Source organism: Schistocerca cancellata, chromosome 7 (assembly GCF_023864275.1).
Source record: "Schistocerca cancellata isolate TAMUIC-IGC-003103 chromosome 7, iqSchCanc2.1, whole genome shotgun sequence".
In the NCBI taxonomy this organism is placed as follows: domain Eukaryota; kingdom Metazoa; phylum Arthropoda; class Insecta; order Orthoptera; family Acrididae; genus Schistocerca; species Schistocerca cancellata.
This window is the reverse complement of record NC_064632.1, coordinates 401,396,774-401,422,638: the sequence shown is the minus strand read 5'-3', so window position 1 is coordinate 401,422,638 and position 25,865 is coordinate 401,396,774. Positions and strand designations below refer to the sequence as shown.

Sequence of the window (25,865 nt, the reverse complement as noted above, 5' to 3'; positions counted from 1 at the left end):
TTTGAAGTGATTTTCTTTGTAATTTTCTATTAGATGTTAAGTGAACAAACTAAAATTGAGTGAAATGCTTAAACCTTTATGTGCCTAATATAAGGCAACTTTAAGTGAAACTAAAATGAAAGTAAAGAAACCATGAGTACAGATTAACAAACTGTGAGCTAATGCTAAAACGATCTGGACAAAAAAAATTATAAATCATGAAGTGAAACTTATAGAAAATGACTTTAAATATAAAATACACATCATACAGAGGCACACTTTGCAGTGAAAGAAACATTTGTTTACACCGAGTAATTTTATAAAGAAAATTCTCTGCCTCAACCAAAGGGGCCAGTGATTTGTATTTTGTATTATAGATGTTGTTGAAAATACAAAATCCAATGACTTTTCATGGCCAGGGAGGGCAGATTTACTGTACATCAGTTATCATGATGAAAGTGAACAAAATGCTACCTTTGAATTTTTGTAAGTTGTTCATCACCTGCTTTTTGAGATTCAGTCTCACTCTCACTTGTTTTTTAAGAGACACATTTCTCTCTCTCCTGCCTTGTCCATTGCCTGTGTAAGCATTTGTAATTTTCATTGATAATAAGTATCTTAACATGAAATTGTGGAAGTGGGTTTATTTCAAAGAATAATAACACCATTTTCACAGCTGATGGATCAGGTGTTGAGTTTTTGTGAGTACTTATTCTGGTTTCTGGAAGAAAGGCTTGCTGACGAACAATTAGCAGTCATTTTTTTACATCTCATGCAGATCACTACCAATGATAGCAAACTTTTTTCAGAGCCTGCTTATCAATTCTCTATTAAGTCCCACACCTTAACGGGATCAAACTGACGTGCCTGTAATAATTATTATTCACACAGGTGTGAATTGGAAATTGTGAGCCTATTATTCCATCAGTGGACAATGATTCTACATCTCTCAGTCTCAAAATCAGAATATGTAACAGTATTTGTTCTTTTTGTCATATAATTCTTCCTCTTGGTCTGAAAGGGAGAGTTATAGTAAGAGTGTCAGTTCACAAACTTAGTACAGGGCATTGTTCGAGGGCCTCAAAATACTACCTCTGCCATCCCTGTGGATATATTCCCTTGCTGAATTTTTCCTTAATTATATGGAGTGGTTCAAAAATTCACAGCAACATCCAATCAGTGAACATCAAACATAGAAATTATTTGTACTGAGACAATATTCTCTTAAACATTGCACACGAATGTGTATACTACACTGCACGTTGAATTTTCAAAATGTTCACAACAGAATTTTTGATTTAAATAGTACAACTTCCTTGTGGCACACTTCTTTAATTCTGCACAGTTTAGAGTCTTCTGGTGTACTGTTTTAATATGTATATACCTCTGTAAATCAACTTACATAAAACTTCTTTGTAGTAGACTGTGGCATATTTTAAAAATGATGAACCAATGTTTAGGTCACTACTGCAAGTGACCCTCATTGGGGTATATAATACTACTGGGAGAATGCAAATTCATAAAACAGCCCCACTACTGCACCACTAATTTCTTCAAAGTAGCATAAATATAGTTCATGATATGAATGAAAGCTGAGAGAGGAGAGGAAAGTTTTTATTCATTGTAATTTAAAACAGAATTGATTTGCCCCTGTCAGGTAAGAGGGAGCTGCTTTTCTGACATAGTGTTGCTCTTGTAGTGACTGGAGGATGTTACAGTGGGTGAAGTGCATTGTGTGCCTCCTAAAGAAATGTTTAAGGGCCAGCATCTTGACAGCAGTACTGCACTGAAATAGTAGCTTCCTCCTGATTCACCTATGCGAGCCCATAAAATAATTCCATTTTAAATTATAGTTAATAAAAAACCTTAGCTCCTCTACATTCCTCACACCCAATCACATGGTGAATTTCATTTAGACTTCTTTTAAGATATTATGAGGACACAAGTGAAGATAGTCCAGCACACCATGAGAAAGTAAATAATGAAAAACATATTTACAAAAATAAATTATGCACCTTGCACAAATCTTGGACATCCACCTATCTTCTAATAAGATTAAAAACACTATATAAATGAAAATCCCCTGTGTTTGATGTTAACTGCACAGAAGCCCAGTATTATTTCTCTGTTAATACAATACTGAGTATTGAATACTCTATAGTGGCTAATGACTCCTCTGAGTATTTGGGTACAAGATAATGACTACGCCACAGATTAACAGTTTCTACACATATGTGGTACAACATTCAGTCTCAAGCTGCAACAATTCAACAGGGCAAAACATTATACCCCACATTTTTCTGCGCTCTAAATGATATAATAATGTAACATCCACTTTCATATTCTAACTTAATCGTAATAAGAATCCTATTTTGTCAGGGAAGTCTTATTTGGTTTGTAATCATTGGACATGCTTGAGAAGTGAGTGACCACTCACTCAGACCAATCAGCAGTTGGTTATTCCAGGTACTTCATGTGCATTTGTACTTGAAATTCACATTAAACACGAACGGTAACAACACAGGAAAACAATCGCCATGCATACTGACAGAGGTGTGCTACTGCAACTACTACTGAATATTAACTCACTAATCTTGCTTTCCATTGGAGTGTCCTTATTAAAGTTTCCACCTCATGGCACCCAAAATATCAAAGGTTGCTGCAGCACGATACCTCAGCTTAAAAATACATCAGTTTGAGTGCACAGCAACTGAAGTTATTGCCAGCTACCTCTCAGTATAGCATTGTCTCTGAATGACATCAGTATTATGAAGACTGCTGAATAACTGTGAATATCAGATAGGGCCTGCATACAGAGTGTGTGTGTGTGTGTGTGTGTGTGTGTGTGTGTGTGTGTGTGTGTGTGTACGCTCGCACGTGCGTGTGAGTAACCATTCGAAAGGTAGTAATGTGCCTGTATCAATGCCATGGCACCCATGTATCAATCAGCTACAGGTGAGTGGTTACCTTTCTCCCATATCTTGTTTAGCCACAGTGGATTTTCTGTTATTGTAATATTTCACTTCCCGGTGAGCTGAAAGATGTAGATGAGGTATGAGTAGTCCTTTGAATTAAAGCTATCCGAATTTCAGTAGGTACTCTTACAAGTTAGTTTCATAGCAAATTTCATCTGTCACAGCTATTTTAATTTACAGAAACTACATAAATAAAAAGTATGCCTTAGTAGCTGAGTGGTCATCTTGCCTTGATTGCCACATAGAGGACTAGGTCCAATTCCTGGTGCTACCCTGGTTTTTCCTTGGGAGGAGACATGAGCATGATGATGTTGCACTCAGCCTCATATGAGACAAACTGCAAAGCTACTCCATCATGCCCTTCCACGTCACATACAAATGATGCCTTATGGTAGAGGATTACATGGCATGTGGTTGGCATCATATAGTCCTCTGTGCCTGATTGAAACTATGTTCGGTTTCAGTGCTAGACAAAATATTTTACACTCCATCATTACCAAATTACATAAAACAGCCTAGCCTTAATGTGCAAGCTGCACATTTTCTACATTATTTTAACCCACCTCGGTCACTGGCTGGCAATGTATGAGACAAAAAAGATTGCAGAAGCAATCTAAGGTGTTTATGCAGATGTGAATGTGTATTACTCCTTTGTAGGTGGGACTTCTTAAGAAAAACACACTGCAGTACAGTATTTTAAGTGAGAAATACTTGCAGCACATATAACTTACCTAAAAAACTGAATGCTTTACAATAAATATGGAGTGAAATGAAACTAAAATATATTCAATCAATAAATTTATTTTGATAACAGAAGCAGTGCTATGCAAATACTCTGAATGGCAAGCATATGACGATTCCACCTTTTTGACAATCAATGTGCCATTATTATAAATATTTACAACATACATTTTTACAGTCCGTGAACATGTTAGTAGGAGGCAAATTCTGCATCAAGACAAAAAAAGTGGAAACAATATTTGGAACTAGCTGCCATTAGCACACAAAGGACAAATGCCAACCTTCACAGTTATGTTTCTGTGATGGCTCATTTTATCAGTAAAAGAAATATAAACAAGTTCTTGTCAATTAAGTAACTGGAATGTCTTGCTCATTGTACGTTTATATATATTATATATATATATATTTTACATTTCAACTTGTTTAGACTTTTCAAGATATAATAAATCTTTTTATTGGTCAGTTGCACTTTAGGCAATAAACTCTGCATTCAGTCTGAAATGTTGCATGGCAAGCAACAGAAGGCAATATTCCTGCCACAAACACAAAAGGCGCTCCTCTTGATATCTTGCAGTTCAACTTCTAAAGATACCACAAATCCTACTAAAATGGATATCACAAGTGTAAGCACTGGGATTGAATTGCATTTACTTAATCATTATTCTGTTTCTTTCACATACAGTTTTGAACCAGTCCAGCCTCTAAACATCTGAATTTGACCACATGTCAACAATATTGATTGTAATATTTATTCCATCCCAGTATTCTGAAGGAAGCTGAAAGAAGCTTCTTCAATGTGCACTACCACTGATTATCAAATACAGGCAAAGCAGATTTTCCACTTTATTTTGCAACTTAGCCATTGCACTCAAAACTTATATATATTTACTCTTTTCCACTGGCATGAAAGTTGGAATTTTGTAAGAATGCAGTACCTGCCTTTTATTCTTCAGCATTGGTGATATAATGAAAAATGCTGCAAGGCAGTCATTATGTGACTGCTAGAAAACAAAGCAAAAAGCTGTCGTCGTAAATACAAAATGGAAAACGCGCACACACACACACACACACACACACACACACACACACATCACACAGCATAAAAAGGGAGAAAATAGAGCTAATTAACAAAAAGTTGAGATTTTACAATAATTTTGCACACAATATGTGTCAAAAATCTAAGACTGAAGAACAACGTGTATGTATAAAACAAACATGAACCTATATGTATGTATATATATTTGTTATTGTTCTGAGTTTTGCTGAACTTCTGATGATAATGTAGAATGGACAAAACTGTGCTGAGGCAGTGAAGGGGCCAGCCAGGTGGCACAAGGTGCTTTCACAGGTGGCTGTTCAGTCACTTCAGGGCCCTGAAAACACAAGAGCAAGAAATGACAAAAGGAATAAGCAAATTTATCTATCAGCTATGCATTACAGCAGTATTAGTCATAGGGTGCATAAGCAAGAGGCATAATAACCAATAATAACTTGTCCCCTATCCCCTAGGGATAATTTGGTGGTTCCCCTTGGCAGTACATGTAGGTCATATTGCAGGGCCACAATATTGTTACACATAAATATGCTTTTAAATACCTTATAAATTAATTAAACAACAGCGCTCAAAGTATAGCTTGTATAATAATCAATGGAGCAAAAGCATGTTTCATCTTTTTATTATTTTTACGCTAAAATTACCAATCACAAAAGATGTCTTATCTTCAGCCAGGGGCAACGCGCATGTCTGCATTCAGCTCTTTCCGATTGATCCTGTAGGGCACATTGTTATCACACTGGATATAGTTTATAGCCTGTCTGTACGTCGGAAGTCACTATTTGCTTGTCAAATCTTTTTTGGTTGCTCTAGAACATCAAGAGCCACTATTTTCCCATCTAATCTTTTCCTGTTGCTCTAGAATGTCGGGAGTTGCATTTTACACATCCTCAAGTATCACCCATACACTTACACATATACAGTCTCATGCCAGCAATTTTGTAGCCATTTTTGCGAGCTTGTGTATGGAACCTTACTTCAAAATATACCAAACTCAACAAAAATTACCAAAAACTTTTTCCTGTGTTTATAACACTGAACACAAATTTTCATGTTTCCTGAATTATGTACATTAAATGTCAGTCAAAAATCACTTCTAAATTAAGTCTTGGTTTTCTTGTTACAATCTTTGAACTATACTAATTATCAAATGAAACTGGTCTGCGATTTTATAAAGAAAAATCAGTAATTCACTGATGGTTGGAGGGTTAAGTACTCATGATACATGTCATCATTACAAATAGCTCTTGTGCCATTTACCTACAGCATCACATATATATTGATCCTCTTTATGGCATTGGCCTTCCATCTCCTTCCTGGTTGGCCCAACAATCTCCATCCCCTGGCTGATGTACTTCTGAGGTTTGACAAAGAGGGAGAAACTGCCTGCATTACTGCGAACCCATTTATCATGGCATGTTAGTTCGTGACTGTGTTTGACCTCTACTGTGAGTTTACGCTGAGAGAAATTCCAACAAACTCTATCAATTGTGAATGTAGACAAGCAGTTTACCGAAGTGTTCTTTTAATCAGTTAAAGGTGACACAACAAAAATCAGACTGAGCTAGCATTTAGTATACATACCAAATATGTTCAATTAATAGCAATTGCTCTCAAAGTACATCCATTACCTGGTGCACACATCCCTGCATTTGCACATGTCTACTCAGAGCATTTTTGATTGTTATTTCTTGCGAAGCTGTGTGGGAACTTCACTACTTATGCCTTCCAGTGGACTGCAAGAACATATTTGTAGTCAACTGCCCATCCACCACCAATGAATTGATCAATTTTGGTGAATGTGTAAGGACACATTCAAGGTAAATAACACATACACACTAACACACCTTTAAAAATAATTCCATAGTAATGTGAACAGTCTCATGATTTATTATTATTATTATTATTATTATTATTATTAGATTTTGTATCTTATTGGAAATACCATTACAGCCCATTTCATCCAGCTAATTAATCCATTTTTCCATAGTCATGTGTGTGAAATGTCGTACTTGTTTTTGGCCAGCATTCTACTTTTATTTTCCTCCGTCATCTTGTGTATCTTTTTATTCTTCTCAATTACTCTCATATTGCAGCTCATACTCTGATTCAGTACAGTACTCTAGGAACAGACATGATTTGGTCAAATTTCATTCTAATCTCTTTTTTTAATTTCTGGAAAGTTTGGTGGTACTGTAATTGGATTATTTATGTTTTATTTCCGAGGGCCACTTTCTTGAACAAGAAGGTGAATCCTAGGAAACTTAATGAATGTATCCTCATTGCTCATTTATTTCCAATTATTATTTTTGCCATAACATGTCAGAGTCCCACTGCCATAGCATGGTTTGATGAAAATACTAAAAATGTACTATGCAGGTATTGAGAGAAGTTCATGACTAACTCATTGTATGGATTTCTCACTGTCATAAATTAATAAATAAGTAACTTCTCAACAGCAAACTGAAGTTTCTGAAATAAAACTATAAAAAAATTCTGTATAGCAAAGTTTTGTAAGATAAGTTTCACATATTTTCCTCCACGTGGCACATCATCTCTGAAGGAAATGCTTGTGTTAATGTTAACTACTATGTGATTAAAATACCTTGAGACTTTAAACAGTTCCACCTGATAGAGGGGCCTTGATGCCATTGCCTCGGCAAGAGCAACAACAAACCTGTTTCCACTGCTGTGCCGCAAATATCTCTGCATGTATTGTGACCCTGTCGCCAATCCATCAGTAAAAGGTTGTACACACTGCCAAGCATCAGTTACTTGCATGTTCCTCAGCTCTCATTTCAAGTGCAGAATTTTCAGGTGTTCTCCCTTTGTCAGCTTTTGTTGGGAACTAGTGTAAGATGGTGCAAAGAGAAGCACTGCATAGGAACATGGAATGTAAGATCCATGTATCAAGGAAAACTAGACATAGTGAAAAGAGAAATGGAGAAAATTAACATCGACATATTGGGGATAAATGAAATGAGGTGGACTGGCATGGGAGAATTTGCTTCGGATGGCCATATGGTGTATTATTCTGGGCACTATAACAACAGAAGTAATGGAGTAGCCTTCATAGTTAGTGATAAAAGGAGAAAAGCTGTAATGGGATGCAAATATAAAAATGATAGAATGATGTCCATCAGACTTCAAGGTCAGCCCCTCAACATCACAGTAATTCAAGTTTATGCACCAACAACTGATGCTGAAAAGGAAATTATTGACCAGTTCTGTGGAGATTTACAAGAATTACTACTGTCAACACCAAAAAAGGATATCGTCTTCATAGTTGGAGATTGGAATGCAAAAGTGGGAAATCAAGCTGTAGAAGGTATAACAGGGAAATATGGTCTTGGTACAACAAATAAAGCTGGACAGACTCCTAGAATTCTGCCAAGAAAATTCATTGATAATTACTAATACACTGTTTTAACTATCAAAACGACGCCTATATACCTGGACTTCGCCAGATGGCCAACACCGGAACCAAATTGATTACATACTTTGTAATCAGAGGTGGAAGAGCGCGGTTCAGTCAGCTACAACAAGACCTGAGGCTGACTGCGGATCAGATCATGAGCTCCTGATTGTAAAATTTCGGCTGAAACTTCAGAATGTAGCAAAAAGTATCCCAACTTGCAGATACGACCTTAACTCTATACCCTCCGACTACGCAGTAGAGGTACAAAACAGATTTAATGTATTACAGCTGGAGGACAAAAGCTCGCAAGAGATGTTGACAGAAGTAGCTAATACTGTCAAGGAGGCTGCAGAGAAAGACATTCCCAAGAAAAGGAACAGTAAGAAGGCTAGATGGCTATCAGTTGAGGCACTGCAAGTTGCAGAAGAACGAAGGAAAGCAAAAATCAAGGGAGATAGATCAGCTATGTTTGAATTAAATAAAGATTTTCAGAAATCAGTTAGAAGAGATAAAAATATATTCTTTAATGAACAGTGCAAGGAAGTTGAAGATAGTAACAGAATGGGGAAGACAAGAGATCTTTATAAGAAAATTAGAGAAATTAAAGGAAAATTCCACGCAAAAATTGGAATGATAAAAGATAGAAACGGGAAAGATCTGAGTGAAGCAGAGGATGTTAAGGAAAGATGGGCAGAATATGTAGAAGATCTATACAAGAAAGAACTGCATAATGACAGGGCTCCTACTGCTGATGTTAATGTTAATTTAGAACTAGAGCCAGATATTTTGGAGAGCGAAATACAGTGGGCCCTTGAAAATATGCCTGATAACAAAACTAGTGGACATGATGAAATACCAGCAGAATTGTTTAAAGTCACTGGAAAGGATGCAGTGAAAGTGCTGCACTCATATGTCAAAAAATATGGATCACACAGCAGTGGCCAGAAGACTGGAAAAGATCAGTATTCATCCCCATTCCATCCCCATTCTAAAGAATGCTCAGATTACCGAACAATCGCACTTATTTCACATGCTAGAAAAGTTATGTTGAAAATCTTACAAAATAGACTTCGCCAATATCTAGGTCGAGAGCTACCAGAAGAACAAGCTGGATTTAGGAAAGGAAGAGGAACTAGAGATCAAATTGCTAACATTTGGTGGATTGTGGAAAAAGCGAGAGAATTCCAGAAAGATGTGTACCTCTGCTTTATTGACTACGCCAAAGCCTTTGACTGCGTCGATCACAACAAATTATGGAACGTACTGAAAAACATGGGTGTACCAGATCACCTCATTCATCTGCTATGGAGTTTATACCTTGACCAAGAAATGGATAAAGATTCAGAAAGGGGTCCGGCTAGGCTGCATACTGTCACCGTACTTATTCAATTTGTATGCAGAACACGTTATGAGGAATGCGAGGCTAGATGAAGGAGAAACAGGAATTAAAATAGCTGGAATAAATCTAAACCACCTCAGGTACGCGGATGATATGATCCTGTTGGCAGAAAGTGAAGAAGAATTGAGAACTCTCTTACTGAAGGTGAAAGACGAAAGTGAAAAGGCCAGTCTTATGCTGAATGTGAAGAAAACGAAAATTATGGCAACTACACCTACCAATTCGTGGGATATAGCAGGAGAAACCATGGAGGTAGTGACCACATTCAGTTATCTCGGTTCCCAGATCTCTGCTGATGGCGACTGCAGCCACGAAATCCGGAGACGCCTGTTGTTCGGTAGACAGGCAATGTCAAACCTTGACAAGGTTATAAGGTCCAGAGATATAACACTAGCAACAAAGATCCATATTGTGAGGGCTACGGTCTTTCCAGTTGTGATGTACGGATGTGAGACCTGGACCATTAGAAAGGCTGATTGGCGAAGAATTGACTCCTTCGAATTGTGGTGTTGGAGGAAACTTCTTAGAGTTCCATGGACTGCAAAGAGAACCAACAGATCAATATTGGAGCAAATAAAACCAGATTTCTCCCTGGAAGGTCTAATGTTAAAACAAAAGCTGACCTACTTTGGACACACAATGCGAAGGCATGCCTCGCTGGAAAAAACATTAATGCTGGGGAAGATTGAAGGAACTAGAAGAAGAGGACGTCAGAGGATGAGATGGATCGATGGCATCACAGAAGCAATGTGTTCCAACCTGGAAGGTCTACGGGAAAAAGTGCAAGACAGGAAAAAGTGGCGTGGTTTGATTCATGGGGTCACGAAGAGTCGGAACTGACTAAACGAATAGAGAGAGAGAGAGAGAGAGAGAGAGAGAGAGAGAGAGTTTTTGTATCAGTTTCGTTTGAGAGGCAGTTTCACACTTATGAACATGGGGTTTGCTGTTAAAGATGTTGTCTGAGAATGCAAATATTGAGGGCTGGAACGAGAATTCCAGTCTGTGGACAAGGTCGCCAATTACAGTGCTGAAAATTCAGGAGGAGGAGGTTAGAAAGGAAGGTAAGACTGATGAAGCATCATCAAGTCATTCTCTAATGGGAAAAGTGACAAGAAAAAAAGACAGACAAACAAATGCTATTTGAACACTGACTTTCTCAGCCCCCAATTGACTCCTGATCTACATCCTCTTTACTGGTTACCATAACCAAATTTATCATCACCCACAATTACTTCTCGATTGACGGCATCATCTACAAACAAATCTGTGGTAGTCAAATTGACACTTATATGGCACTATCCTATACAAAACTATTCGTGAGCCATCTAGAGGAATCATTCCTAACCACCGTCCGCCCCTGGTAGCTGAGTGATCAGCGCGACAGACTGTCAATCCTAAGGGCCCGGGTTCGATTCCCGGCTGGGTTGGAGATTTTCTCCGCTCAGGGACTGGGTGTGGTGTTGTCCTAATCATCATCATTTGATCCCCATCGACGCGCAAGTCGCCGAAGTGGCGTCAAACTGAAAGACTTGCACCAGGCGAGCGTTCTACCCGACGGGAGGCCCTCGTCACATGCCATTATTATTATTATTCCTAACCACCCAGAGTCCAAGACTCCTCACCTGCTTCAGATGCACTGATGATATCCTCACGATTTGAACCGATGGTGAGGACAGCCTACCCATATTTCTCTATAACATCAATACCTTCTCAAGGAGCAGTACATCCTTGCACATCAACCTTCCCAAGCACAAACAATACCTTCCCTTCAGCATTGCCACCAGGTTCTCACCAAGAAGTCACATCCATGCAGTCTCGCCACCTGTGGTCATCAGATGTGTAGTGGCAAGCAGTCTCTCTCTAAGTGCACCAAAGATCTCACTATGGTCTTCACAGACCAAAATTACCCTCCCCATCCTATTCAGAAAAAGCCCTCCTCTGCCTTATCTACCATCCCCCCCATACGCACTGCCAGGCCACAAAGGGGCAGCCCACTCGTCACTTAGTACCATCCAAGCTCTGCAGCAATTGAATCACATTCTACACTAAGGTTTCGACCATGCTATGCCCAGAAATGAGAAATATCCTCCCCACCATGCTTCAATATGGTATTTCAGTGTCCAGACAACTTATACAATATCCTTGTCCATTCCTATTTCATTCCTGCTTAAAACCCTTTGCCCCAAGGTTCATCTCACTGCAGTACACCTAGATGCAAGACCTGTCCCATACATCCTCCCACATCCACTTATCCCAGTTCTGTCACATGTGGCTCCCACACCATCGAACACTGAGCCAGCTATAAATGCAGTCAAGTGACTTACCAACTTAGCTGTAACCAATGTGCTGCATTCTATGTGGGCATGACCACTAACAAGCCGGCTGTCTGCATGAATAGTGCCACCAAACTGTGGCCAAGAGATAAGTGGACCACCCAGTTGCTAAGTGTGCTGCCCAACATAACGTGCTTGACTTCAACAACTGCTTCAGAGCCTGCATTATCTGGTTTCTTCTACCAACAAACAGATTTTAAAACTGCACAGGTGGGAACCATACCTGCAACAGATCCTTCCTTCCTGTTACCCCCTGGCCTTTGCTAGTCCCTGTTCTCCACATACCTATCCCCTTGCCTGTTCCCCCTCCAGTCCTATGAATGTCTTCTATCCTGCCAGAGCATTTACATATCCCTATCCCCTTCTCTACACCTCTCCTCTTGTCTTGCCGCCAACCCCCCTCTCCCCCCCCCCCCTGCACAAAGCACATCCTCTCAATGCCCTAGCAGCCAACTATCCTGTCCCCACCATGGCCCTGCAAGCTCCCACATGCAGGACTAATACCTTACCCCAACATCATCCTCTTATCCCTCCCCCCCTCACCACCCTACACCTCTTCTGTACTCCCACCGACCACCGTAGCAAAAATTGCTGCTCACCTCAAACACAGTCACAGTTGGACCTTAGTGCCCGAAGACAACATGACAGTGGCCATGTGTGTGTGTGTGTGTGTGTGTGTGTGTGTGTGTGTGTGTGTGTGTGGACATGACAGTGGCCATGTGTGTGTGTGTGTGTGTGTGTGTGTGTGTGTGTGTGTTTCTTTTGTTTTGTCTATATCTGATGAAGGACTTAGTCTGATAGCTAACAATATCTAACAGTCTTTTCAATGTGTGTCTGCCACTCAACACATACTTTTTTTCCATCCTGGATTTTCTATTGTTTGCTTCTACTTTAAGCAAACTTCTTTGAAGCTTCAAATAAGCAGCATTATTTAATGCGAGTAAGTTGTCTCTTCAAAACTGTCTTCACAAGTTTGGTTTCTGGCACAAAAAGTTTTTGTACCGGAAGTTAATCATTGAGAGAAGTGGTACAGTGGCCTGGAGTGCTGTTATTTGCATGTTGTAAGGAAAATTTCATTTGAAGACATTGTGGTTTGCTAAGATGTCGAATAATGCATGTTACATGCTAGTAAATGGTCGAATGGACAGTGCAGCTTAAAAATAACAAACACACTGATAGGAAAAACGTAGCAGGATAAAGGTGACTATCATGAGGAAATGAATGCCACAGTTTTCACAGAAGTTTTCTAATTCTCTCCTCCAGAATATTTTTGCAATTAAGAAGCAGTAATGCACATAACCACTTTATAGTATTAACTAAAACTTCAACAATGCAACAAGTTTGTCGCATGAACGGACACAGGCAGACAGTGTTTGTTGGTAATGAGGATCACCCTGTGGCTAAACATGCCTTGGTGCATGGCCAGCACATCTTGGCACAGTATTACACCGTCCGGGTTATCTGGATACTTCCCGGAGATGGAAACTTGCCCTTCAATACATTCTCTCTTCCAGTTACCCACCAGGCCTCAACCTCCGCTAATTTCAAGTTGCCGCCCCTCGTACCTCACCTGGCATTCAACAACATCTTTGCTTCTGTATTTCCGCCTCGACTAACACCTCTGCCCAACCTCTTTGCATTTACATATGACTGCCTGTGTCAATATATGTGCAGATGGATATGTGTGTGTGTGTGTGTGTGTGTGTGTGTGTGTGCGCGCGCGCGCGCGCGCACGCGAGTGTATACCTGTCCTTTTTCCCCCCTAAGATAAGTCTTTCTGCTCCCGGGATTGGAATGACTCCTTACCCTATCCCTTAAAACCCACATCCTTTCACCTTTCCCTCTCCTTCCCTCTTTCCTGATGAAGCAACCTTGGGTTGCGAAAGCTGGAAATTTGTGTATGTGTTTGTGTGTTTTTTACTGTGTCTATCAACATACCAGCGCTTTCTCGTTTGGTAAGTATATATATATAATAGAAGGAAACATTCCACGAAGGAAAAATATATCTAAAAACAAAGATGATGTGACTTACCAAGTGAAAGTGCTGGCAGGCGACAGACACACAAACGAACACAAACGAACACACAAAATTCAAGCTTTCGCAACAAACTGTTGCCTCATCAGGAAAGAGGGAAGGAGAGGGAAAGACGAAAGGATGTGGGTTTTAAGGGAGAGGGTAAGGAGTCATTCCAGTCCCGGGAGCGGAAAGACTTACCTTAGGGGGAAAAAAGGACGGGTACACACTCGCACACACACATATCCATCCACACATATACAGACACAAGCAGACATATAAAACCCACATCCTTTCATCTTTCCCTCTCCTTCCCTCTTTCCTGATGAGGCAACAGATTGTTGCAAAAGCTTGAATTTTGTGTGTATGTTGGTGTTCGTTTGTGTGTCTGTCGACCTGCCAGCACTTTCACTTGGTAAGTCACATCATCTTTGTTTTTAGATATATATATATATATATAATAGAGGGAAACATTCCACGTGGGAAATATATATATATATATATATATATATATATATATATATATATATATATATAATAGAGGGAAACATTCCACGTGGGAAAATATATTTAAAAAGAAAGATGATGGGACTTACCAAACAAAAGCGCTGGCAGGTCGATAGACACACAAACAAACACAAACATACACACAAAAATCTAGCTTTCGCAACCAACGGTTGCCTCGTCAGGAAAGAGGGGAGGAGAAGGAAAGACAAAAGGATATGGGTTTTAAGGGAGAGGGTAAGGAGTCATTCCAATCCCGGGAGCGGAAAGACTTACCTTTTCCGCTCCCGGGATTGGAATGACTCCTTACCCTCTCCCTTAAAACCCACAGAAGGAAACATTCCACGTGGGAAAAAATATCTAAAAACAAAGATGATTTGACTTACCAAACGAAATCGTTGGCACGTCGATAGACACACAAACAAACACAAACATACACACAAAATTCTAGCTTTCGCAACCAACGGTTGCCTCGTCAGGAAAGAGGGAAGGAGAGGGAAAGACGAAAGGATGTGGGTTTTAAGGGAGAGGGTAAGGAGTCATTCCAATCCCGGGAGCGGAAAGACTTACCTTAGGGGGAAAAAAGGTCGGGTATACACTCGCACACACACACATATCCATCCACACATATACAGACACAAGCAGACATATACAGAGGCAAAGAGTTTGGGCAGAGATGTCAGTCGAGGCGGAAGTGCAGAGGCAAAGATGTTGTTGAATGACAGGTGAGGTATGAGTGGCGGCAACCGAAATTAGCGGAGACTGAGGCCTTGTGGATAATGGGAAGAGAGGATATATTGAAGAGCAAGTTCCCATCTCCGGAGTTTGGATAGGTTGGTGTTAGTGGGAAGTATCCAGATAACCCGGACGGTGTAACACTGTGCCAAGATGTGCTGGCCGTGCACCAAGGCATGTTTAGCCACAGGGTGATCCTCATTACCAACAAACACTGTCTGCCTGTGTCCATTCATGTGAATGGACAGTTTGTTGCTGGTCATTCCCACATAGAATGCGTCACAGTGTAGGCAGGTCAGTTGGTAGATCACGTGGGTGCTTTCACAAGTGGCTCTGCCTTTGATCTTGTACACCTTATGGGTTACAGGACTGGAGTAGGTGGTGGTGCGGGGGTGCATGGAACAGGTTTTACCGGGGGCGGTTACAGGGGTAGGAGCCAGAGGGTAGGGAAGGTGGTCTGGGGATTTCATAGGGATGAACTAAGAGGTTACGAAGGTTAGGTGGATGGCGGAAAGACACTCTTGGTGGAGTGGGGAGGATTTCATGAAGGATGGATCTCATTTCAGGGCAGGATTTGAGGAAGTCGTATCCCTGCTGGAGAGCCACATTCAGAGTCTGATCCAGTCCCGGAAAGTATCCTGTCACAAGTGGGGCACTTTTGTGGTTCTTCTGTGGGAGGTTCTGGGTTTGAGAGGATGAGGAAGTGGCTCTGGTTATTTGCTTTTGTACCAGGTCGGGAGGGTAGTTGCTGGATGCGAAAGCTGTTGTCAGGTTGTTGGTGTAATGGTTCAGGGATTCCGGACTGGAGCAGTTTCGTTTGCCACGAAGACCTAGGCTGTAGGGAAGGGACCGTTTGATGTGGAATGGGTGGCAGCTGTCATAATGGAGGTACTGTTGCTTGTTGGTGGGTTCGATGTGGACGGACGTGTGAAGCTGGCCATTGGACAGGTGGAGGTCAACATCAAGGAAAGTGGCATGGGATTTGGAGTAGGACCAGGTGAATCTGATGGAACCAAAGGAATTGAGGTCGGAGAGGAAATTCTGGAATTCTTCTTCACTGTGAGTCCAGATCATAAAGATGTCATCAATAAATCTGTACCAAACTTTGGGTTGACAGGCCTGGGTAACCAAGAAGGCTTCCTCTAAGCGACCCATGAATAGGTTGGCGTACGAAGGGGCCATCCTGGTACCCATGGCTGTTCTCTTTAATTGTTGGTATGTCTGGTCTTCAAAAGTGAAGAAGTTGTGGGTCAGGATGAAGCTGGCTAAGGTAATGAGGGAAGAGGTTTTAGGTAGGGTGGCAGGTGATCGGCGTGAAAGGAAGTGCTCCATCGCAGCGAGGCCCTGGACGTGCGGGATATTTGTGTATAAGGAAGTGGCATCAATGGTTACAAGGATGGTTTCTGGGGGTAACGGATTGGATAAGGATTCCAGGCGTTCGAGAAAGTGGTTGGTGTCTTTGATGAAGGATGGGAGACTGCATGTAATGGGTTGAAGGTGTTGATCTACGTAGGCAGAGATACGTTCTGTGGGGGCTTGGTAACCAGCTACAATGGGGCGGCCGGGATGATTGGGTTTGTGAATTTTAGGAAGAAGGTAGAAGGTAGGGGTGCGGGGTGTCTGTGAGGTCAGGAGGTTGATGGAGTCAGGTGAAAGGTTTTGTAGGGGGCCTAAGGTTCTGAGGATTCCTTGAAGCTCTGCCTGGACATCAGGAATGGGATTACCTTGGCAAACTTTGTATGTGGTGTTGTCTGAAAGCTGACGCAGTCCCTCAGCCACATACTCCCGACGATCAAGTACCACGGTCGTGGAACCCTTGTCCGCCGGAAGAATGACGATGGACCGGTTAGCCTTCAGATCACGGATAGCCTGGGCTTCAGCAGTGGTGATGTTGGGAGTAGGATTAAGGTTTTTTAAAAAGGATTGTGAGGCAAGGCTGGAAGTCAGAAATTTCTGGAAGGTTTGGAGAGGGTGATTTTGAGGAAGAGGAGGTGGGTCCCGCTGTGACGGAGGACGGAACTGTTCCAGGCAGGGTTCAATTTGGATAGTGTCTTGGGGAGTTGGATCATTAAGGGTAGGATTAGGATCATTTTTCTTCGTGGCAAAGTGATACTTCCAGCAGAAAATGTCTGCTTGTGTCTGTGTATGTGCGGATGGATATGTGTGTGTGTGTGTGTGTGTGTGTGTGTGTGTGTGTGTGTGTGTGTGCGAGTGTATACCTGTCCTTTTTTCCCCCTAAGGTAAGTCTTTCCGCTCCCGGGATTGGAATGACTCCTTACCCTCTCCCTTAAAAACCAGGATGTGGGTTTTAAGGGAGAGGGTAAGGAGTCATTCCAATCCCGGGAGTGGAAAGACTTACCTTAGGGGGAAAAAAGGACAGGTATACACTCGCACACACACACATATCCCATGTGTTACAAGCATAAGTGTATTTCTCACTATGGACACAGGTTCGAATCCTGCCTCAGGCATGGATGTGTGTGGTGTCCTTAGGTTAGTTAGGTTTAAGTAGTTCAAAGTTCTAGGGGACTGATGACCTAAGATGTTAAGTCCCATAGTGCTCAGAACCATTTGAACCATTTGAACCAGCATGAGTTCCTGGTCTGAGGAAGAGGACTTGACCCTTGCAGACATGACACAAACTGTAATTGTGAATACTCCCAAAATATTAACTGACTTAAGTGCCTTGTTTGGTACTGTCATCTGTTTATTATTTAACAAAGCTTCAGTGAAGGCTGGTTAATGATTACATGCCTAAAGTAGGAGTGCTGCACTCGGCACATGCTGGTAACAATGTTCCCCTTTGCTCACTCAGTGCAGAACTATCAAAAGTAGCAAGTTATTACAACTGAACTCTAATAGCAGGCATCTGATTGGGTCTCTATACTGTCATCAGGTCCTTTTCCCTGAAAACATATTCAGTTTCATTTTTGTGGTTTGTAGGTGGAGTCAGCTCAAACAATGTGCAGTCTTGAGATTTGTTTCGTGAAGGGCCCAGTGCCAATGGAAAATATTTATTACAATGAAAACTTAACAAACCGTAATTTTATGTGCCCAACTGACAGAGTGGCCTCTTAGACTAATCTGGTGTGGTAATCAATTCAGTGGTATTTATTGATGGTGGCAGAGAAGTGGGGGAGGGTTGTGGAAGAGGGAGATGGGGAGGGAGGGGGAGAGGGGGAGAGGGAGAGAGAGAGGGTGGGGGAGGGGGGAGGGAGGGAGGGAGAGAAAACATTATTACTACAACTGTCTGAGTGTGGCTGCTGTGTAACAGGACTCAGAAAACAGCACAGCACATGCTCACTTGATCACTAATGAAAATACTGACATTTTGCGTTCACCATAAATAAACAGTACTGGACTGACTACTACACAAGAAACAAATGTGAAGCCACTCTTATTCATTTGGCATGTAAATTCTCACTCAGAGAGGCAGTCACTTTATAAATAGAAATAAAATGATTTTATATTGAAAACTGGCAATGTATGAAACACCTCACAATCAGTTCCTGTTGAGACTGATGCCACCAACACAACGGAAAAACTCGCATTGAAAATATTTTCAAAAGCAATAAGTCCCTGGTGAGTATATTAGAGTACGTGGTACCAATGCTTTAATTTGTTTTATTCATTCTCCATGTATATGGAAAAACTAGTATATCATTTCTGAATTGGTAACATGGAACGTTACCTGGAGCCCCTTGCTGCTGCTGCTGCTGTTGCTGAATCTCAATCTTCTCAACAGTCATGTCAGGATTCATGGCAGTTGCTTCTTGAATAGCTTCTGCTAGTGCCCTGTCATGGTCAATAGGATCACCATCTGACTGAATAGTTATTTTCTGTTCCACCCGCGTCTCTACCACTCCATCTTTTTCTGTTTTGTACTGCAATAAAAAATAGGTAGAATTTAAAAACCAACCAGATATCAATAACAAAGTTTGCTAAAATCATACTCCCCTATTTGGATTAAGTTTCTTTCATAAAAAATTAAAGAAAGCAAGGATTTGACCCATTCCATTCTGCCATGTGTTTAGGAACTGGCACTGTACAGTTTGTTCATGACATCTTAATCGTGGGATGTTAAGCTTTTGCCTGATGTCACCGACAACGAAGCAAATGGAAGAATTTAGTGAATAATGGTCCAACAATTATTTCTGATTCAGCAAAATATACTTAAATGACATATGTGAGATGAGAGCAAGGAAAGGGGGGGGGGGGGGGGGGGGAGGAAAAAAAAAAGAGAGAGAGAGAGAGAAGCTGACAGCAACAACTCTCAGATTCTCCCTCATAAAATTATCTCTCATAAACAGTATCCCCAAGTTAATGATACTACATGAGTTGTCAGAAATGGAACAAGCTATTCTAAACAGCTGCAGTACGTTTACAGCAAGCTGTCAACAGCTAAGTAATGAATAAGATGTACAAACAGAATAAAGTTAATTTTCAATCTGTCGGGTACACTGATGATAAGCAGATTTCCTGCTGCACGAATTTGGCACAGTTCATCTGACAAAAAGATTTAATTGTTTGCAAATGAACAGCATACACAGATGGATTGCTACAAGTCGTTAATACTCTCATATACATTACTAGCCACTGAAACTGCATCACTTGGAAGGATAGTAAATAACAAAATCTGACTTGGAAGTACACGGGATATGAAATAAAGTACACCAACAGTGGCTCTAATCCAGCTGGGCATCAAGTTGAACTGACCTTGGATGACAGACAGTAATGTCTACCCATGGTACTTCAACTCTATGCCAGAGTTCAGCAATTGTGGTATCTGGTGAGTAGTGGTACAATAATCTCCCTGCAATTTCTTTCCAGATATTTTTATTGGACAAAAGATTTAAAAGTATGTGTTGGCCATCACAACAGTTGCATACCCACTGTACTGAGATAGGTAGGGACAGTACACACAACAGGTGATATTGCATAATACTGTGAAAGGTAATGTCAGGGAGACCTCAGAAGTAAAGCACAGCCATTGGCTATACAGATGTCAGGAGCATAATTACTTTCGGCACGCCTCTCTCTGCTGCCAAGTTGAGGCAAGCCACCACAATGGTCACTGTGCTGACAGTCCATGGTCACACTGTCCGTGTGTATACTTGCTGCAACAAACCCATTTACCGACTCAAGGTACATGATGCAGTTGTACCAACCTGCACTGCCAAGTGAAAAACATGTATGTACTTTCAGGCGCCAGTCTCACAAAGATGTTGAGATCCTACAAGACATTAAGTATGGCCCTCCTTTCACATGTCACTCGAGGTTTCCTGACCAATGCAAGCAGCAATATCAGGGAATGAGAAACACCAATCTCAACAGGTAGGGACAGGAAAATTTTCTGAAGACAATAATTAGAAATAAGCAATTTTCAGAACAATAACAAAATCTGCAATCTTTATGAGACTGCAAAATTTGTAATTTTGCTATGTAAAAATGTTTAAATCTGAGAATGGCAGTTTATTACTATACATAATTTATAATTACTGAATGTTAAAATTGCATTTTGACATCTTATCTCTCAATAGTAATGTTCATATATAATCCTAAAATTTACCATTTAATGAACTTTGATGTCCACTGAAACAGAAAATATAATGCAGAATTTGGCAAAAAAGCAGCAAATTTGGTAAAAAAAAATGGAGTTTGGCAAAAGCATAACATCAAATTTGGCCAGAAATGAACATCAAATTTAGAAAAAAAAAGAAAAACATGAATTTGGCAAAAAAAAGCACTGAATTTTTAAGAAAACACCAAATTTTGCAAAATGTAACACCAATTCTGCAAAAAAACCTACAGTTTCCAAAAAATAACACTGAATTTGAAAAAAAAAACACCAAATTGTAAAAATAAGACCAAATTTGGCAAAAAATGCATTGTGTTTGGCAAAAGCAATACCGACTTTGGCAGGAAATGATACCAAATGTCACAAAAAAAATAGCGAATATGTCAAAAAATCTACACCAAATTTGGCAAATATAAAAAAAATTGATAAAAGTATTAACTGATTTGCAAAACAACAACAAATCTTGCAAAAAAATAAATATTTTGACAAAAAATAACACCAAATTTGCCAATATAATCAAATAATTTTTTCTTGGCCTGTTCATAGGCTTTGATCCAGCTGGTGTTGTTCTCCTTCTTACATATGGTATAACACAATCTTCTCACAAACAACATTCAAACCTGATAAATGGATGACAAACCACCTGCACTATCTTTCCTTATACACATATTAACATTACTCCTATCTATTTTGTGCGAGTTCCTTGTCCAGGTCATGAAGGCCCAAGGGATGTCTACCAGCTGCCATGTCATCCCCTTGCCTTATGGCATCATGTGGATGTGGTATGGATAGTCATGTGGTCAGAACACTGCTCTCGAAGCCACTTAGCACACTTTCCAGATCATGATGCTGCTACTTCTCATTCAAGTAGCTCCTCAGTCGGCATCAAGATGATGAGTGCACTCCATATCAGTACTAGGAGATACCCTTGGCAGTAATGAGAACTCAACACGGGACCTAACTGTCAAAATCTTATGGTTGTTGCTTTTTGGTTAGTATTCATAAAGGAAATAAATTTCCTCAATGACTCTGTAACCACTGTGGACATTTTGTGGATGAAGCTGCCTCAATCGTTTACCATATTTCTTTATTTTCAACATCGTTTTGGCTACTGCCGTATCAGATCAAAACTCTGAACAAGTAAAACAAGTTAGTGTCATTATCAACACATCAGTCAATATCAGAGGACACTTTCAAATGATACTGATGCTGAATGTTGTTTGACAGCTTCTAAGTTTGAATTTGACGATGGCAGTGGGCGAAAGACGTTATAAATAAGAAAATACATTAAGTGATCTGGACAGCTTCATTTCTGGTTAGTGGCTGATGCAACTGAAATCATGGTAAATATAAATGCATTAGTAATTCCATTCACTTTAAATGATACGAGAGGGAAGCAGCATGAAGAAACCAAAGTGAAAAAGAGTGTTCACCAATTGTTCCTTATGAAGTTAACTCTTCAGTTTTTCTTTTCTATGTATATGAACTCACAGTGCTTAACTATGGATAGTCTTATGTGATGTTTTACACCCATAGCATTGTCCAAGAATGAAATTTATTGACCTACCCAGATATAGGGTGATCTAAAAACTAATGAGCAACCAAACCACAGTGAAAATTGATTTTCTTCACAAACATGAAGAACTGTAGGAGGTTAAAATCACATAAACAGAAAAAAGCCACTACTATCAAACAATTATTGACAAACTCATGTTACACTGGATGTAAGAATTATATGTGGTGTGAACTCAAGAACATCCTGCAGAAGCCTGTTTAGGGAACTAGGGATACTGACTACAGCTTCCCAATATATTTATTCCTTAATGAAATTTGTCATTAAAAATATATCACTTTTTCAAACCAACAGCTCAATTCATGGAATCAATACTAGAAATAAGAATAATCTTTACAAGGATTTAAAGTCACTTAGTCTTGTACAAAAAGGTGTGCATTATTCAGGAACACACATTTTCAATAACTTGCCAGCAGCCATAAAAAGCTTAACAACCAATGAAATTCAGTTTAAGAGAAGCCTAAAGGATTTATTGGTGGCCAACTCCTTCTACTCTATTGATGAATTTCTTAGTAAAACCAACTGATTTGTATATAAGTACAACATAACTTCTGCACGATTTCAGTGCAGTAATGTGTTCACTGAAAATTTGTGTGTGTGTGTGTGTGTGTGTGTGTGTGTGTGTGTGTGTGTGTAAGTATAATCTAACTTCTGCACCATTTCAGTGCAGTAATGTGTTCATTGTAAATAAGTATTACAGTAGTTGTATTACATGTTTATTACCTTATAAATAAATAAAAAAACTTTTTTATTTTAAATTCAGTGCATTAGTATTTGTAAAATGACTCTTAGTGTTCATTAAAAAATGACGATCATTCCACTTGGAACCTGTGGAATGGTACATTAGCTTATTTGTTTTAGTTGTAAATATTTGTCATGTGTTGTTGTTTTTCTGACACGTTCCACATCCTGGAGGACCTCCTCACTACGGATCAATTGGAATGAAAGTAAATCTAATCTAATCTAATCTAATCTAATCTAAATAATCTGTTAAACCACATAAATACCAAACAAGGGAGGGGAAAAGTACAGAATACAAAAAATAGAACATGCCTAATGAAAGATTAATAAAAATCATAGTTACAACACTGTGCTCAGTATTGCTTCTGACTCTCACCGTTATTGTCTCAACAGTTCTCGTTTTGCTGGAGATGGTCTGCGAACTGACAATCTCTCCCGAGGCACTGTAAGGTCCTTCTTCGACTGTTACCTTACGTGTCTCTGTAGCTACAACAGGTACTTTTGTTGTGCTCGTTACACTGGTTGTGCTGGGAGATCCTGGCTGGCTATACACTTTACTTTCAGTTGGCACAATGGGCTGTTACACAATCAAGAAAAAAGTTGTAATCAGTTCTTGCAGAATAAGAAATTATTTATTATACAATCATAAGCAAATCACTTTTGTTAACCCTTTAACAGCTCTGGACGTGTTAACGCGCCCCTTTGTGCCTGCCCCTGTGCGCTCTGAATGTGTTTACCTGCACCACCAGTCCTTCTACCTGGTACTCTGAACGTGTCTACATTCCTACCTGCGCCACCAGTCTTTCTACCTGGTACTCTGAACGTGTCTACATTCGGAGCACACAGGGACAGCTACAAAGGCGCACGCGTTAACATGTCCAGAGCAGTTAAAGAGTTAAGTATCACACAGGGAGCATCGCAAATTCAGTACAACTGTCAGGGAAGACATAATCACTTGATTTTCAAATAAAATCACACCAGTATACAATAAGATAAACGTGGGCAAACACACTTTCATAGTCACAGAATCCCTCCACAGACACCAAAGTAAACAAGTTACATCTAATGTGACATGATGACACGAATGTACAATCTCAAAATTAATACCTCTACCTTCTGTCCAACTGAGTCTCCTGCACTTGTACTGTTTTACTCCTCAGGAGAAATACCCACAGTACTTTCAGTTACCAACAATTCAACAAAGCTGATAACTTATTTGGCATCAATAATTCATGTCAGACACTTTGTAACAACTTTTATTACTGTACAGACATGTTTTGAGAATTGGGATAAGATACATCACATGAACTGATGATGATAAGTTAAATTCTCACGGTTTATTTATATGCTAATAAAAATTATTACAAATGAATCAGTAGTGAATTGAGATAAATGAATTCAAGTTGTTACAGTTATTATGCACACTAACAGAAAGATCCTCAAAATCTGATAATCAGTACATATACGTATAGACATAATTTACAATGGTTTTTGCAACACGAACTTTCTGTTTTATAGCAATTCATCCAGGCTCTTGTTAATATGGACATATTCAATGAATTTCAATGTTTCCACATTAATGTAAAGCTTAGCGATGGTATATAATTTCTTGCTTTGAAGGAATTGGACATTTTGAAGCTACTTCACAAAACTCAAAAAATGATTTATAATAAAGTATGAAAATGTAGTACCTTCAATGACAGTTTTGCCTAACAATTTTTCATGTGTGCTTGTATTGTTTGTGTTGAAGTTAGTTGCAAGCAGGGTGCTAAAAGACACAGCAATAGCAAGGAAATTCTTTAACAGTGGATTAGTCTGTTACACACAAAATGTATTATACAATTTCAATAGAACTAAAATTAAAAAATCTTACATTTCACAGCTCACTGATGGTGTTGGAGACATCTTCTGCATCAAAATTAATTCATTTAATATAACAATAGTAACGATAACAATCTAAGGGAGTAAGTTACATCCTTTATATTCTATTTTTCTCACATTATCACATTCACTCATTAATACACAAAAGGTTTTTTTTTTTTTAGTTTGAGAACTGCAACAGTGCAAAGTAAACTGTCACATCTGAATTGAAATTATGGACTGAAAACTGCTACAATATTTCCAAAAATGAGGGTCTTACATTTACCACAACTGCTCTTAGTGCATGTATTATAATCTAGCTACTGATAAAATTAACATTCCTGTACACACTGGTTTCTGAACTGTAGTCTTTGGTGCAGCACTCAGAAGTATCAGTCATTCAGCACAAGAAAGTACTATCTAATGATACCAGACTTACTAGAAATGTGTTTTAGAAAAGAAAGACCAATACAATCTCATTACAATTTCTGTACTATGGTTGATGAGATGGGAGTAAGTCCTGTGAGAGGAACTATGGAGTGGTCTCACCTGGACACATATGCTGCTGTAATCAGAATAAGAGAGATGAAACACTGTAGTGCTTACCTGAAGTCTGGCACCACCATTGGCATAGAAGAGACCATCCTCAGGTTCGTCCAGCAGATCCACAGGTGTTCCAGAGTCATCAGAGCTTGTACTTGAGCGTCTGGAAAACTGCTAAGAAAGTGGAAGGCATGCAGCAATACCATTAGCCATACAGCAAGCCAAGCAGGGCAAGGATCAGGGCAGAGTGTGTAGCATTAGAGCAGAAACAGCAAAAAGCAATGGAGGCTCGTATTTCTCTTTTGGAAGGGGGAGGGAATGGCCTTCCTAGCTTTTCTTTCTGGTATATGTAATATAATTTCCTGCTTGACTGGACACTGAATACAGTAACCAGGGAAATATAAAATTGTTCTATAGC

At 39.8% G+C, this 25,865-nt stretch overlaps 1 protein-coding gene across 4 annotated transcripts in view; it reads right to left on the bottom strand.

The window, feature by feature from the left end:
* Positions 1–3,737: 3,737 nt before the first annotated feature.
* LOC126092210 (mesocentin-like) overlaps positions 3,738–25,865 on the bottom strand; it is a 619,468-nt gene continuing 597,340 nt past the window's right edge. For 2 of the 4 annotated variants that reach the window (XM_049907701.1, XM_049907702.1), the window contains exons 15-18: positions 25,511–25,621; positions 23,421–23,621; positions 18,844–19,036; positions 3,738–5,068 (exon numbers count right to left, since the gene is read on the bottom strand). In XM_049907701.1, coding sequence (XP_049763658.1) covers positions 5,061–5,068; positions 18,844–19,036; positions 23,421–23,621; positions 25,511–25,621 — 513 coding nt within the window. In that variant the 3' untranslated portion in view covers positions 3,738–5,060. The remainder of the gene's footprint in view (positions 5,069–18,843; positions 19,037–23,420; positions 23,622–25,510; positions 25,622–25,865) is intronic. The other 2 variants (XM_049907704.1, XM_049907705.1) reach the window with 2 other exon arrangements.